This window comes from Lates calcarifer, linkage group LG7_1 (genome assembly GCF_001640805.2).
Source record: "Lates calcarifer isolate ASB-BC8 linkage group LG7_1, TLL_Latcal_v3, whole genome shotgun sequence".
Taxonomy (NCBI): Eukaryota; Metazoa; Chordata; class Actinopteri; family Centropomidae; genus Lates; species Lates calcarifer.
Genome location: NC_066839.1, coordinates 8417096 through 8432087, shown reverse-complemented (window position 1 = coordinate 8432087; position 14992 = coordinate 8417096). Strand labels below are relative to the sequence as shown.

Genomic DNA, 14992 nt, shown 5'->3' with positions numbered 1-14992 from the left:
TAACCAAAGAAAATGCAAATTCTGTTCATTGTTTCTCCTGTACTGTACTATATATGTTTTGTGTTCTGTGTGTACTATATTGTATATAGTCATTATTTGTGAAAATGTTTAATTAGATTTTCTTAGTGATTAGATTTTAATAGAAAAATGACTTTATGCTCTAAGGCATTCAAAAAGCAGAAGGTTTCTTACATTGAAGTATTTTTATGGATTTTCTTCATTATGTATTCTCTCTTACAAAAGTTATATTTACTATATGTGTTGTATTGTGAGTACTATGAGAGTACTATGAGATGACATAATGTATAATGTTTGCTAATATCTATAAATATAAGACAGACAAATTTGACAATAAAATGTTCATATACAAGTTTGCTGTGCACTCTTTTGTCTTTATGTCTTAACTAGAGTAATACTGACAGTATAATTTGTAAAATCATACTTTCATAATCTTGTGAGGCTAAACAATGAGACTGTGAGATACAATTAAATAAACTAAAGATGGATTACATGCATACATCTTTTCTTGTTAATCCATTGTGCCTGTGATGGCAATCTGAAATCAGTATGGGAATGGTGGACCATGCCACCAATAATGCTACTATATAGAGAGGTAAGGACAAAAAGACAATATAACATATATATATATACTAGGCATATATTGCACAATATTTCAATTCACAATAAATTGTGTCAAAAGCATGGTTTGATTTCATTAACATTTTAAGGATTATCATTTTAAACTTCACCTGTCATGTGAGCAATATTACAGTCCTATGTGCTTTTTAGTGCACTGATGATTAACAAGCAATATAATTATTTAACTCATGATAAACTCATTTTGATTTTCAATTATGATAAGGTGAATTCCCCAAATAAATTCCCTTCAATGTCTGTATTTTATGATAAATACAACATTGTATCTATATGAAATGTTGAGACACAAATAGCAGCAGTAGACCTCACTGAAGATCATGTTTTAGCAGGTGCTATAAATCATCTGGGAGAATCGACACATCGCTCTGAAATATGTTTCTAGACATACAAAAGAAGCATTATATTGGTCTCTCTTATATAACTGTAAATTTCTGTGACATGTATGTATTTCGGTGTCAATATAGAAAGGTAAATACAATGGTACAGCTCTGACATTTTTATTAACAATGTGCTATAATTCACTCTCACCTCTCAAAAACAGTCAAACTGCTTTGATATCTAGGGTCAGGAGAAAATCACTTCCTAACCTCTGACCCTTTTTAGTCAAAAACACACATTCAGTTAAAAAGAATACAAAATAAAGTTGGATTACAGGCTTAAATGTACCCATGACAGAGCTGAGCTGTTGTCAATTTAATTATTTCAACAGCTTTCCTAGACCACCATCTCTTTTTGTATCCTGTTATTGCCATCACATCTTTTTTACACCCTCAACCTTGCCAAAAAACAACAGACAGAGGTCATCATGTTTCCTCTGGAATGGGGTGGCTTTATTTGCCCGAAACAGCCCTGACAACAGAGCTTCTCTGTCTGCGATGTCTGTGTGAGGTAGAGAGTCAACATGCCAACGTTTACCTCTTGTCTGGTTTGGATCCTCTCCTTCATGCCTTTAACCAGACAGCTGTTTTATGTTTGTTTGCTATTTCAGCGGCTTTCATGGTTACCACACACACAGGCGGTCAGAGAGGTGAGCCCACCAGTGTTTCAGTGGAAGAAGATGAATGGGACTCACATGCCCCTGAGAAGTGGAAAAGACACATAATATATGGTGCAATGTCTTTCTGTTGAGGAGCTTTAAGTATGAGAAGTTGAGGATAAACTTTAATCCTAAACAGTATCGCAAAAAATGTTTAAGTGCTTTGTTTAGTTCATAATTGTATTTTTGTAAGGACCATATAGGGCATATTTTTATGGGGGTTATTGTTCTCTTTCGGTGGAAAATTCTGCTGAATTTCGATTAAAGTAGCATCTGTATTAGTAGGGTTTTCATATCAGTATATTCAGGTCAACAACAACAAAAAAGTTAAAGTTTCCTGTCCCATCAAAATAACCATAAATGTTGCCCATAATGCTTCATTAAAGTACAGAAATGAGTTGGAGCAGTGACGCATTTTGACAGTAGTGAAAGGTGTAGTGATGAGTAGGTCCGTCAGTGAGGAGGACCCCCCTGGATGAAGGTGTGTGACGGATGTCTGACTTGGTTCTGCCAGACCAAAGTGGACTTTGATACTTTGTGTTAATTCTCTCAGCAAACAGCAACATTTAGAGCACTAGAAGAAGAACCAGCGTTGAGGCCACTGAACATAACAATCTTTGCTTCAAGTGTACATGTTGTCCCTGCCAAGATAAACCTTTAGACTTTATCCAAATAAAATAGTGATGTGGAACCAGGTAGTTTTATTACATTTGAACGCAAAGAGTTAAGTCTTGTGATTTAATGAATGCTGAAATGTTTACTCCTCACATTAACTGTGATGTAATGGCTGACAGTTAACCTACATTTCACAGGTTGTATGTTATTGCCATTTTCTCAGCAGTGTCAACAGCCTGAGAACTCCATCCTCTTCCTTTGGGTCAAACTGGTCTTCCTTTGATGCATTTCAACTCATCCAAAGCAGTTTGGCGATAAATGGGCCACAAAAAGGGGAAGTGCATGGCTCCTGAGTGACCTCTGCTTCCTTAAGGTGTCATTTTTTACCAGGACAGTTGACTTCTTCACCTGGGAGATCATCGAAGAATTTATCCCCAGTTTGCTTATAGGTTGGCCTCCTTGTTGTGTATTTACTGCAGCGAGTGCCTGTAATGTCCTGGTGTGACAGATGTTTGAGTGTGTGATGGTTCCAGGTTTTTTCTTTCAGATGAAAAAAACTTTCCATCGTTACATTATCAAGATAATATTCCAAACAGTGATCAGCCACTGACTGGATCCCATATTAAAATGTTATGTTTATATATTGTATATAGTATGAATTTATTTTCATTGATGATGATGTTGCAGTATATTCAGTGCCTCGTTTTAATGAGATCTGAATCAAGTCTGCCACCTGCTGTTAACAAAGGTTTTTAACCATCTGAAATCACCATTACTTACTCTAGTTTATTTAGGAGATAATCTTGGCAGACTGGAGGATTAAGTCTCTTAAATAGTTAAGCAGCTTTTTTAAGCATATAATATACAGTTAATCCATTCATAGTAAAATAAGATATGAAGAAATACTAAAATTAAATAAGAGTAGAACGAATACATGCACACATAGAATAAAGGGAGTTCAACAACATATTCATAAAAGTGTAGGATAGTGGATATTTTATGTTACAAGCAATGAAAAACTTTAGAGACGTTTGTCTGTGAAAAAATAAAGTGTATAAAAATGTGGATCTATGTTACTATTTTACAAAAAAAAGTATAAATTAGATTATAGCTGAAAACTATAAAACCGAATGACTTGTATTAAGGGTTGCAGGAAGTCCACATGATTAAAAAAAAAGTTAAGTACCATTGGAAATTTAAGACTGGTTTAGCCCCGCCTATTCCCGACGCTTTAAACCGCGATTGGATGTCCTTTCGCTTGACGTCACATCCGTTGTTGAGAAACACGACAAACAAACCTTCACAGAATCTCGTCCATGGAGGAAGCTAATTCACAAATACTAGACCATGCCAACTCCGAGTTTAAAAAGAAGAATTTTAAACAGGCAGAGGAGCTATACACAGAGTTTATCTCTTCCTGCTTACAGTCCAGGTACTACATGTCTTTGGTAGGGGAGTGAAATTAGCTGCACTGGTGTTACGAAGTATTCTGTTACCTGTCAGGTTACGTGACTCGGTTTTCGCTAACCGTTAGCTAACGTTAATCGCGTTTCTCTCTCTTCCTTGTCATTGTATCACGCTCTCTTTACTAAAAATGAGCTGTGGCTGTGTTATGTTTTCACAGGAAATGCACAGCTGGTGATTTGGCCACTGCTTATAACAACCGTGGACAGATAAAGTACCTCCGGGTGGATTTTCATGAAGCGGTAGAGGATTGCACCTCCGCGATACAGGCTGACAGTCAGTTTGAAATACCTTTCTACAACAGAGGACTCATCCACTATAGACTAGGTAAGAATAGGCACTTTCTGACAATGGTAAACGGTAAAATTAACACTAAATTAACAGCCAGACAGAATAAAATAACTTACTTCCGCCCAGTACTTTCAGAATAAATGTCCAAGTTATGACGCCTTGTTTGTTTCTAATTTTTTTTTTTTTTTTTTTTTTTAAAGTCCAAACTGAAAATTACATTTATTCAAAGATGAGTCTTATTCACAGTCAAGAGGTCACAACCCAGTTGAAAACGTTGTTAACGATCATGAGAGAATATCATTTGGAAGAACAGTGTTCATACCTTCAATGGAGATACAGATACAGACAAAATCTCTGTCAAGGTGCGTTGTAACTGTGCTGACTGTTTGTGGTGTTTGTTAAGAGCCTTCCTTACACTTAAGAACAATTTTAATTTGTTGCCCCTCGTGTAAATGTACTCAGTAAACTCTGTTTATTTCAGTTAAATCTTTATGAAATTCCCAGAAGGGATGTAAGATGGTACAAAATATTGTTGAGGGAAAGAAACTGTAAAAACAATTTGCAAACAGATGTGGATCAAAAAAATGTGTGTTTAGTAATAGGATTACAGCAGAGATAAAGGAAGCCACCTGGATTGAATATCTGAAAGAAGAGCAGTGAACTCAGGTTACAGTGAATGATCAGTGTCTGAAAGGCCAGGATATGATTTCTGTAGAACTGTTCCCTCAAACATATCAGACAAACCTCCTATAATCATCCCTGTTACAATGTTATTAAATGGCCTCTTACACTTGACACTGAGATTTGCAGTGAAAAACAAGGCACTGGTGTCTGTTGTTTAAAATAAAAACATGGTTGCTATCAGGAATAAAAGAACTAAGCTTCCTGTTGGCCTTGTGGAGTCACTTTGGTGTGTTCTTCCTGAGGGCACTAGATGGAGCTGTGCGTTCTCTAATCCGGATGCTTGCCAGCCCTTGAGTTCATGCTGCCTGTAATAAAACTGCTGACTCTTAGCAAGCCAGTCTGGCAGTGCGTTACACATCATAAACTTATACCTATTATGTATTTATAATTTACTGTCTTACAGGTTTTTTCGACAATGCCAAGAGTGACTTCCAGCAAGCATTAAAGATCAATCCAGAGTTTGAAGATGCCAAAGTGAGCCTGCAACAGACACTTCTGGACCAACAGGAGAAGATAAACAGGGGATACTGACAACATCATAAACCACAGAGTACATATTTGATGTATCCTGCAGTCTGGTGGTTAAACTAAAGATAGACTGATGCACATACTTTATTTTTTTTCAATTAAGATGTTGCTATTCAATCTGAAGATCGACAGTTTTATTTGCTGTCACACAAGCAGTATAAAGCGACCTGCACGAACAAATGTGCAGCTGAAAAAAAGAAGATAACCAGAAAATGTCAAATAATTTGCTGTTTGAACACATGAAAGGAAGCAGACATCCCACCAGATCAGGCGCAACACTATTATGGATTTTTGTCAAGCAGAGCATTGATAATTCTTTCTTCTGCACTGACTCGAGACTCTTTCAGCTGGAAAAAAATGTAATGGCCTCATAAAGGAACGTATATCATTGTATAAGTCTGTGAGTGGATGGTGCAGACTGATCGACCCAGGCGCACCAGGTAAAACAATGAACCCGGGTTTTACTGTCAGTAATAAATATTAGTACACCATCCTGAAGACACTGGGAGAGGGTTTGTGACTGTAAACAAACAGTAATCAAGGATTAGCATGCTGTAATAATGAGGAGTCTCAGCTGCAAAAGAAAACATGTTTTGTGTTTTAAATTGAGCCCCAAGTCTTTCCACAAGTTGAAAAATAGTTTTAAGGAAAGGTAGTAATCCATTATACTTCCTAGATTCTTTTGACAATGTGTATTTCTTGATATAATAGTTTAAAAAAGACATTTCTGATGTCAAACACACATGTAAATATGTTTAAAATCACAGAACATTAAATAATTTTTACTACATGCTACCGATTCATGTGTATTTATTTGCACATATACAAATCTTCCCGTCTTTTCCCAAGAAACAGAGGCATACTTGTGTATGTTAAGCTCCCCCCACAGTGTGAAAGGCAGGCGTACGATCACTGATTTACCCCACCTGGGCATTGTGATTAAGTAATATATAAAACAGCCGGTGATGGCTCAGTAAAGCAGTCAGCCACTTCACCTCAGAGTTGGTTTGTAGGTGGGGCTTGCTGGGGTTTCAGTGCCAAGCTCTGATAGTGGTTGGATTCCTGTAAATTTTTTTGTTTGTTTGGCTGCACAGACTAACATGAGGAGACTTGAGAACTTGTAAGTTTATTGTTTCTTTTTTTGTTGTTGTGAATACTTGCAGCATTTTTTAAGAGTATCTAATTGATGTGCTCTTTCTTTGTTAAAGTTTGTTATGGAACTTGATGGCTGCAGTAATCATCTTGGGTCAAGCAAGGCCAAATATAAAGCTCAGTTTGCAGTCAAGTAAGATTAATTAACATTAAATCACTTCATATCACCTGAAGTCATTTGAAACGCTCTGACCAGTCTTTTCTTCAAACAGGCAGTGGTTTAAAGTCAGACTGTGCAGGTAATCTGATGAGGCTATCGCTGGACAAGGCTCTGGCAGTGGGGAGCCAGCTTGAAGTGGAAGCCATCAGTGAGTATGAACTCTGCTAATTATGAACACATTGGTTCATGGCTTGGAGAAGTGATCCCTGTCATGTCTGCCTCCTCTTCTCCAGATGGCACCCAGCACACCGTGTTAACACCCAGCCTGGCTGCTCAGTGTGGATACAGCATGGAGTCTGACCCGTGGGGTAACACTAGAATCTACACGTCTTTGATGGGCTGCTATGTAGACAACAAAGTACGTTGAGCTGAAGTTATTTTATTTTTAATTTCCTGGTAATGAAAGCACTTGGTGTGATCCCTATATCCCTAGAAAATGTTGTTGAATTATTACAGGATGATTATGCAGGCAGCAGTTCCCAATTTTGTAGTTACTGAAGGGGGGGGAACAAACAAAAAAAAAAAAACCTTCAGCTGGTTACATGATTTTGTTTCACTCCCTGTATACATTCCCTTGTATACAAAGTAAATTTCTCCTTAGTGTGAAGAAGATGAATGCAAAAATGTTAGAGCTGCTACTGATTAATCATCCAGCTGTTCTCAAATTAATGAACTGTTTGGTCTGTAAATATCAGAAAATGCTGACATGAGGTCTTCAAATGATTTGGAAAATATGAACTTGGAAAATATTTAAATTACCACAATAAAACAAACAAAAGCAGTAAATTTTCATACTGGAACAGCTGGAAGAATTTGCATTTTTGTATTTTAAAAATCCCTTTTTAACTATTAAACAGTTACAAAAATGGTTGCCTTTTTTAATTTATCACTTAATTGACTAAATTTCAGCTCAAGAATTTCATATCATTCATTTCTTTTGTGCCTTCATTTATAGGAAGATACAACATTTAATGTTGGCTTGAGACTCCGAATGTACGGCCAGAGTCCATCAGATGTGACCAGTCATGATGTAACTCAGACATGCAGCTACTCTCGGTGGGCCTCCAGAGAGATACTCTGCGACAGGAACTACATGGAAGTAGGTTACTTTACATTGATGGTTGTACTGTTCTCGTGTGTGTGTGTGTGTCTGTTCCTGTTCCTGAAAATGTATAACTGGCATTTCCTGTCTTAGGCGTCAAACCACATGGCTACACCTGATGTTGAGGCTAAGGGGCAGGTTCAGGATGTGAAGGAGGACTCCAAGACCAACACCATTCCTGGTGTATGCTTTTAAAAATTCAGTCACAGTTCACTTGCTTCGATCTTAACCTGCACCATATGGCATCCCCTTTTTTAATTGGAGAGATGCAAACAAGTTGATAAGGATATGGTGTGTTTCCCTTTCCTTAGGAGTCAGGTGCAGCACACGGTATCTGGAAGATGACGTTTTTCACTCCAGAACCAGTGGCGATGGTGATGAGGGAGGCCGAACAAGCTGGCTATGCTGCCATGACCACCCCAACCCGCCTGGTTATGCGAAGCCCGTTCAATACAGCAGAGACTTATTCTGAGAATGTAAGCAACACAGCCCTTTCTCTGGTGTTCTTATTTTCTTCTTTCATAAATTATGATTTTTAAACACCACTTTTAGGTGGCTGGAGTCCCCATGGAGGTTTTCAGAGTGAGTGTTTACTACAAGGCACCACATGGTTTGAATGTTGTGAATTTGGCAGCTGCTTGTCCCACAGGTAACTCTCTACACATGGACTTCAAAATATATATATATATATATATATATATATTTTTTCCGCGCAGTTGAGTCAACAGTTTTATCATTAACAGGCGGCGTCCTCTTCACCGAGGATGTAATCTCTTGGCACATACCTCGTCGTGTGACACCCCTGGTAGATGGAAACTTTAAAATCCTAGAAATGCACATGGGCATCAATGGGCAGAGGCTGGATAAATCTCAGATGGCTGCACGAGGGTACACACTATCCACAACAGATTTTCACATCATCACTGAGCTCCCAGTGGGCGGACCTGATGGTTACTACAAGGTTGGGAAGTGTATAATTTTACCATGCAAGACTCAGGTTACTGGTCCATTTGCATGTTTTATTAAAATGCCATGAATAATTGCAGAGCCATGCCCCAGATTACCAGTACCACATCACCTACAGTGTGGAGCCCATGCTTGATGTGCTGTGGAGGGCAGATGACAGCCACGATACCAGATACAAGGTTTTGTTCCCAATTACCACCCCCCTGATGCCCAGACCTCCTCATGTTGAAGACCGTAAGCCCTTAGTCTGGTTGACACAATGGAAACTAAAGCTTGGTAGAAAAGGTATAAATCTGCCACTTTCTGTTCCTCAGATACTGTCCCAGAGGACAGGATGTTCAGCATTCACATGGGAACCTTTCTTCATGATGTGGAGCTCAAGAACATCACCTTTTCTACTGGGGTTCTCACTCTTGAGGAGTGCAATGCCAAAGGCTTCGCTGTCCAGGAGCACAACCTCCCCAATGGAACAAAGAGCTTCTCTTTGCAAGTGCCCTTTGATGCTGATGTTGTCCTGAAACATGTATGTGAAATGACAAGTGTGTATGCTAAATGTCACTCATACCTGCTGCTTGCTTCGTCCATGGATGTTTTCTGTAGCCATGACTGAGCTTTCTCTGATTCTGCAGAATCCTGAACCCTTGGTTACAGTCTACTTCCTCCCTCTGATCTTTGGATTTCTTATTCTGCCTGAAGAAACTCCATTTGCCCACCCAGTGGATTTAGAAGCATCTTTGCAGGATGTTGGTGAGACCATCTTAATGTGTCACTTAGCATCTCCTTCATAGGTGTTTTTTTCCAAAATAGAATGTCACATGAAACTCTACCTGAAACACATTTTTCTTTCAGTGCTGCCTACCATTACTGGCACCTGTGACCAGAATGTTTTTTACATCACTGTGAAATATGGGAGTCAAGGCCACAGCTTTCAGACCATGGTTGGGTCTCAGCAGCTAACCCCTGACCTGGGTGAGGTCTACAAGCTCCAAGAAAATGGCACACACTACAGTCTTGTGGTGCCATACATAGCCAAGGACACAGCATTTGAGGTAGGTCAAGTAAAGGACTTGCAAACTGGCTTAAATCCATCAGCACTGGATGACTTCACTTTCTGTCTTGCAGCTGATCACCTCTGATTCAATCAGAGCCAGGCTTGACGTGCTACTGTGGGATCCAAACAACAGCTGGGTGCTTGGTGATCTCTACCTTGCCTGCAGTTTCCCCTTGACGACAACTAGTAAGATGTAAAAATAAACTTATGGTATTTCTACCCTTGGGTATAAAACATCTTACTGATAAATTGTCTCTTATCCTTAAAGAGTGCTACCCCAATGGAACAATGGCTGCTCTGGCTGTGAAGGTGGAGTCAGTGCCCAATCTCGTTCCAAGTTGGCTGACTCTAAAGGACCAGTCCTGCAAACCGGTTTTCAGCGATGATCGCTTTGCTTATTTCTCTTTCAGTGCTGATTCCTGTGGGACCACAAGAACTGTAAGTTCCTGCCAACTTATAGAAATTCAAGTGCCTTTTGTTAAATGTATTTTAATGCTCCCTGTTGTCTTTTTTTTTTTTTTTTTTTTTTTTTTTTTTTTTTTTAGTTCTTTGACAACTACATGCTGTATGAAAATGAGATCAGCTTGTATTATGGCAACAAAGGAACAACCTACACATCACCAGTTGATCCTGATTACAGGTAAGAGCCATCCAATGACCTCCCCCACCCCCACACCACCCTCTCAAATTTTAACTTTTTTTTTTTTTTTTTTTTTTTTTTTTTTTTTTTTTATTTCCCCAAAATATTCTCTTCTGTAGGCAAACTGTTTCTTGCTACTATGTGGTCAATGACACTCAGACTATAGCATTCAACTACAAACCAAGAAACGGTGACCCTGTTGCAGAGATTGGGTCTGGACAACTACTGGTACAAATGAGACTAGCCCAAGGTAAGCTTGAATTTCATAAAACAGACAACCCTGGTCATGGTGGTGCAAAATGACTTCTGCAAGACATACCTTTTCTCTAATGGGACTCTTCTCCTCCAGATTCACTGTATGAAGTCTTCTACCAAGCAGAGGATTATCCAGTGGTGAAGTACCTGAGGCAGCCTCTGTATTTTGAGGTGGAGCTGATGGGATCCACTGATCCCCACTTGGAGCTCATCTTGGAGAACTGTTGGGCAACTCTTCATGAAGACAGGACTTCTCTGCCCAGCTGGGACAGCATTGTGGACACGTAATATATACAGCATAATTTAAAGTACCTGCATCAGTTTCTGGTGATATGAAAAGTTTTTTTTTTTTTTTTTTTTTTTTTTTTTTTTTTTTTGAAGTAATGTCACTTGATTAATGGCTCTAATGTGTCCTGTCAAACTGAGACATCTCGTTAAGAGGGATGGCTCATATATTGCTGATACTTGCAGTAATTCTGCAAGTCGCTGCAGTTATTGGGTAACAAGATGGGTTTTTCCAGAAATTCAATTTGAACTTTCATGGGTTTAAAAAATGCTTTATGCATTAGACTTTTCTTTCTTTTCCTTTTCACCAGCTGTGAGAACTCTGATGACAGCTATGCAACCATCTTTCATCCTGTTGTGAGGGATGCCAGGGTCACTGTCCCATCCCATATCAAACGCTTCTCCATAAACATGTTCACCTTCACTAAAGATGAGGAGGTTCTGAAAGATGAGGTAAAATATTCCAAGTGAAGCGTGTATTGGCCACAGCACATGTAACAGATGCATTGTTAGCCCTTCATGCTAAAACCTTCTGTCTGTCCACAGATCTATGTCCACTGTGATGCAGTGATTTGTGACACAAACAGCCAAGCAGATGGTGCCTGCAGAGGCCAATGTGTGCATCCTACAGGCATGAGTAACTCTAGACATCAAGGGATAAAAGGAGTAAAAAGGGGTAAGAGTTTGCCTCAATGTGTAAATACGGACAAACTTGGAGTTCTGTCAAACAAAGCAGTTGATTTACACTTGTCTCATTTCCAGAGCAAAGAAGTGTGGACTCAAGCTACCAAAGGCAGATTTCATCAGGACCCATTCTATTAAGCACTCAGTCAAACCTCTAAATAAACATCTCTTAAAATATATTCAGTTTTTTTTTTTCTCTGCTAAAGATGCATCTGTGTTAAAGCTTTGGAATATATACTTGAGTTTTCAACCTGCATTACATCATGTGTCCCTACTGTATATTGCACTTTTGGTACAGGCCTCAGACTACAAGTTCAACATAATCATGATGTCTTTTCATTATCTGGCTTAATTACACCAGAACCTACAATTATAGGCTCAATTTAGCAACAACACAAACCTGGCAGGATTAGTGTCTAAAACACATTTTGCTTATGCTACAGACTGAGACACTTTTCTCACATTTCATATTTAAACTGATGAAAAAACAAGTCATTCTACTAAAATTTTTAATACACAGTGGCAAGAGAGATAAATGAGTCACAGAGAGACAGGCAGTGAATACAGAGGGAGAGAGTGTAAAGAGCAGAGGACAGAGAGAAAAATGAAGACAGAGACAAGAGATGAGAGAGAGAGAGAGAGAGATGGAGCAGGTGATGGAAAGTAGAGACAGAAAAGAAGCTGAGAGCCAGAGGAGACATAGGGAAAAGACTCAAACTGCTTTTTAGGTCATTTATGCTGCTGCCCACTGACATGGCTTTACTGCCTTTCTTTTTATAATTTTGGGCTCCTGTGATTTTGATATACCTATGATTGTTGCTTTGTACTGCATATTGTACCTTGTTCTAAGCCAGGTGAGTTGGCAGTTAAACCCAGTATATGTAAAGCCACTGACGGTCAGCGTTTATTTTTCTGTTCCTTTATTCTTTCAGATTAAAAACATCCTCTCTTTCTTAAAATAAAGTTGCAACACAATGTTATTGCTGCAAGTATTAAATTATGGTTTGCTGTTCTCTTTAGGCTGCCCTAGTGCTCCAGACTCTGTGTCTGCAGACTGTGCTCCTACAGTTAAACTTTAATCAGAAATGTGAGGCTGTTCGAGGCATCACGTCTACAAGAGGAGAGGATGAATTCCAGAGACGATCAACAAAGACACACAGACTGTGCAGAGGCATTCCATGAATCAGCTGGGAACATTGCTGAGATGTTACACAATTAATAAGGTACATTAATTGTATTAATAAGTGAAACTATGAGCCAGTATCTTATAGTTGGATAAAGCAGACATGATTCTGACAACAAATAATGCATGTAGATTTGTAATGAAAAACTGTAGTAAAAAATACTTAAGACTAACCTTACTTACCATACTTAAGACTAGTACAAGAGTCAACATCTGGTACAGGTTTATGAGGTAAGGATCAGGCATAGGAGTTAATGAGGAGGTAAGGAGTCAATATTTAAATCACTGAACCACAGTAATGTTGCCTAAAATACTGACTGACTCCATAGTTTCTAAATTCACTACTAAATATCATTTTTTGTTTCTGTATACGGTTTACAGTAATGGATGCAAACATGAGGCACCAGACAGAACAGAGCATGAGAAGCTGATGGGTCTGGAGCACGAGGGCTTCTCCTGTGTAGAAAGTGGTCACTGGCTGCATCACTTGGGACTGTCATGAAACAGGGATTTGTGAGATTACGTTTTTTTTGTGGTCCATCATATACATGCTAAAAAAAATGTTCGACTTATAAATTCATAATTTCACCTCTATGTAAGGACAGAGAACATCTAAACTGTGGAAATATATTGGCTTACATACTTGTTTAGATGGTTGGTTGATTTACTCAGTGGGTGTTATTTTTAAACTAATAATGCTCCAACTGGAAACCCTGAAATGTTGCTTAAGCCTCCAGTCAGCTGATTTATGTGGTAACAGGTAGGACAAACATGTCCACATAAATCAGCTGACTGGGAGCTTCAGCAGCACCTCTGATGAAGACTGCAGACCTGGCAGTATTGCAACCCCGTGGTGTGGAACTATGATTTTTTTTTTGTTGAAAGAATTTTGATGGTGAGATTCCCAAAGTAATGTGTTGATGTGTAATACGACAAAAGTTCACATTTTGTTAATGAAAAACATATGACTAACACGACTATGTCCTTTTTTTTTTTTGGCAATCAGGTGTCTGTTTAGAAGAAAAGATGCAGACACAGGCTACTGTTAGACTAGTGATAAGGAGTTTGATTCTTACAAGTCACAATGAATTTTGAAGTCCAACATTGAGTGAAAAAGCTCGAATGCTTGAAAAATCACTGTCTGCTTGATCAGCTCCAGCTGATACATGTTGTTCTGGTAGTATGAAGGTTGCAAGTTCGAGCCTTAAGTAGGGCAGTAAATTTTGAAGTTTTACACCCAGAGTGAAAATTGAAAAGTACTCTGAAAATTGTTCCATATGTAAAGGAGACTGGTGGCGTACTGAGATTGGTGGAGACTGTAGAGTGCCTTACGATGCAGGGTGTAAAGGTTTGAATCCTGTGTAGTACCAAGACCTGAAACAGCAAACATTGTAGTGGTGGGGGCTGAGGGAGGGCGTCTCCTCCCCACAAAATCAGAAGAATTACTTGTTCCTTTACTTTACTGAACTGCATTACTTCTTCTCTCGTCCTCTCTTCCAACCCACAGGTAAAGTTTGTAAACTATTTTCGATGGTGTTTTTCTCCCTTTGATTTTTTTTGCATTTTCCCTTCTATCAAGTTTTGGTACTTAAACTGAACAGCTTACGCCAAACAGTCTCTAATAGAATCTAATGGTGAGGTCTGGGTTATCTGGAGTAAGGAAATGTAGGAAGTGGTGTTCAGAAGTAGGACAGATGGGTTTTTTTTAAAACCACAAATCCCTACAGGGATCCTATAATCAATACACAGGTACTGAATAGCCAGAGAAACATGAAGCAGTATACAAGTATCAGACTGCAGTGCAAGGTTTATGCCATAACGAAAATGTTTTCTTTCTCAAGGTTGACGGTGGTGTTTTAGACCACATGACAACAGATAAAAGGTATGAACAAAAACCCATCAATTGTTTCTGCTTCCTTTTCAAAATAGACTTGTTGGCTGCCTAATGTCTGAGGTTTGTTAAGTTACATGATAGGAATTTGGACTGTTGGCCAAAACACTGAAATCTTACATTTGAAAAAAGTATAAAAATTGCTGTAGCCACTGGCTATTTTTAAAATATCTCAACTAGTTTAAGTGCATCACTGGAATGGACCTCTTGCACTCAACTATTTCAATAAGACTTCATCCTGTTAACAACTTGGACCTTTCACAGAAAAATTATAGCAAATAGAAAATTCAGCTCACAAGCACCAATGAGAGACCATTATGAAAAATCAATTCTCCAAATTGAATGTCA

The 14992-nt window shown here is 38.6% G+C and overlaps 2 protein-coding genes across 2 annotated transcripts; both read left to right on the top strand.

Moving 5' to 3' along the window:
- Positions 1-3568: 3568 nt before the first annotated feature.
- On the top strand, positions 3569-6065 carry ttc32 (tetratricopeptide repeat domain 32). The gene is made up of 3 exons (XM_018694996.2): positions 3569-3740; positions 3933-4099; positions 5151-6065. The coding sequence occupies exons 1-3, from the start codon at positions 3625-3627 to the stop codon at positions 5276-5278; spliced, it is 411 nt and encodes a 136-aa protein (XP_018550512.1). The 5' UTR covers positions 3569-3624; the 3' UTR covers positions 5279-6065.
- Positions 6066-6233: 168 nt separating this feature from the next.
- On the top strand, positions 6234-13727 carry LOC108895977 (uncharacterized). The gene is made up of 22 exons (XM_018694995.2): positions 6234-6395; positions 6484-6560; positions 6640-6735; positions 6821-6945; positions 7543-7686; positions 7783-7872; positions 8001-8165; positions 8242-8338; positions 8433-8650; positions 8736-8889; positions 8970-9178; positions 9285-9402; positions 9505-9704; positions 9778-9892; positions 9975-10144; positions 10252-10346; positions 10466-10596; positions 10696-10885; positions 11198-11339; positions 11433-11562; positions 11649-12793; positions 13135-13727. The coding sequence occupies exons 1-21, from the start codon at positions 6376-6378 to the stop codon at positions 11726-11728; spliced, it is 2766 nt and encodes a 921-aa protein (XP_018550511.1). The 5' UTR covers positions 6234-6375; the 3' UTR covers positions 11729-12793; positions 13135-13727.
- The last annotated feature ends 1265 nt before the right edge of the window (positions 13728-14992 follow it).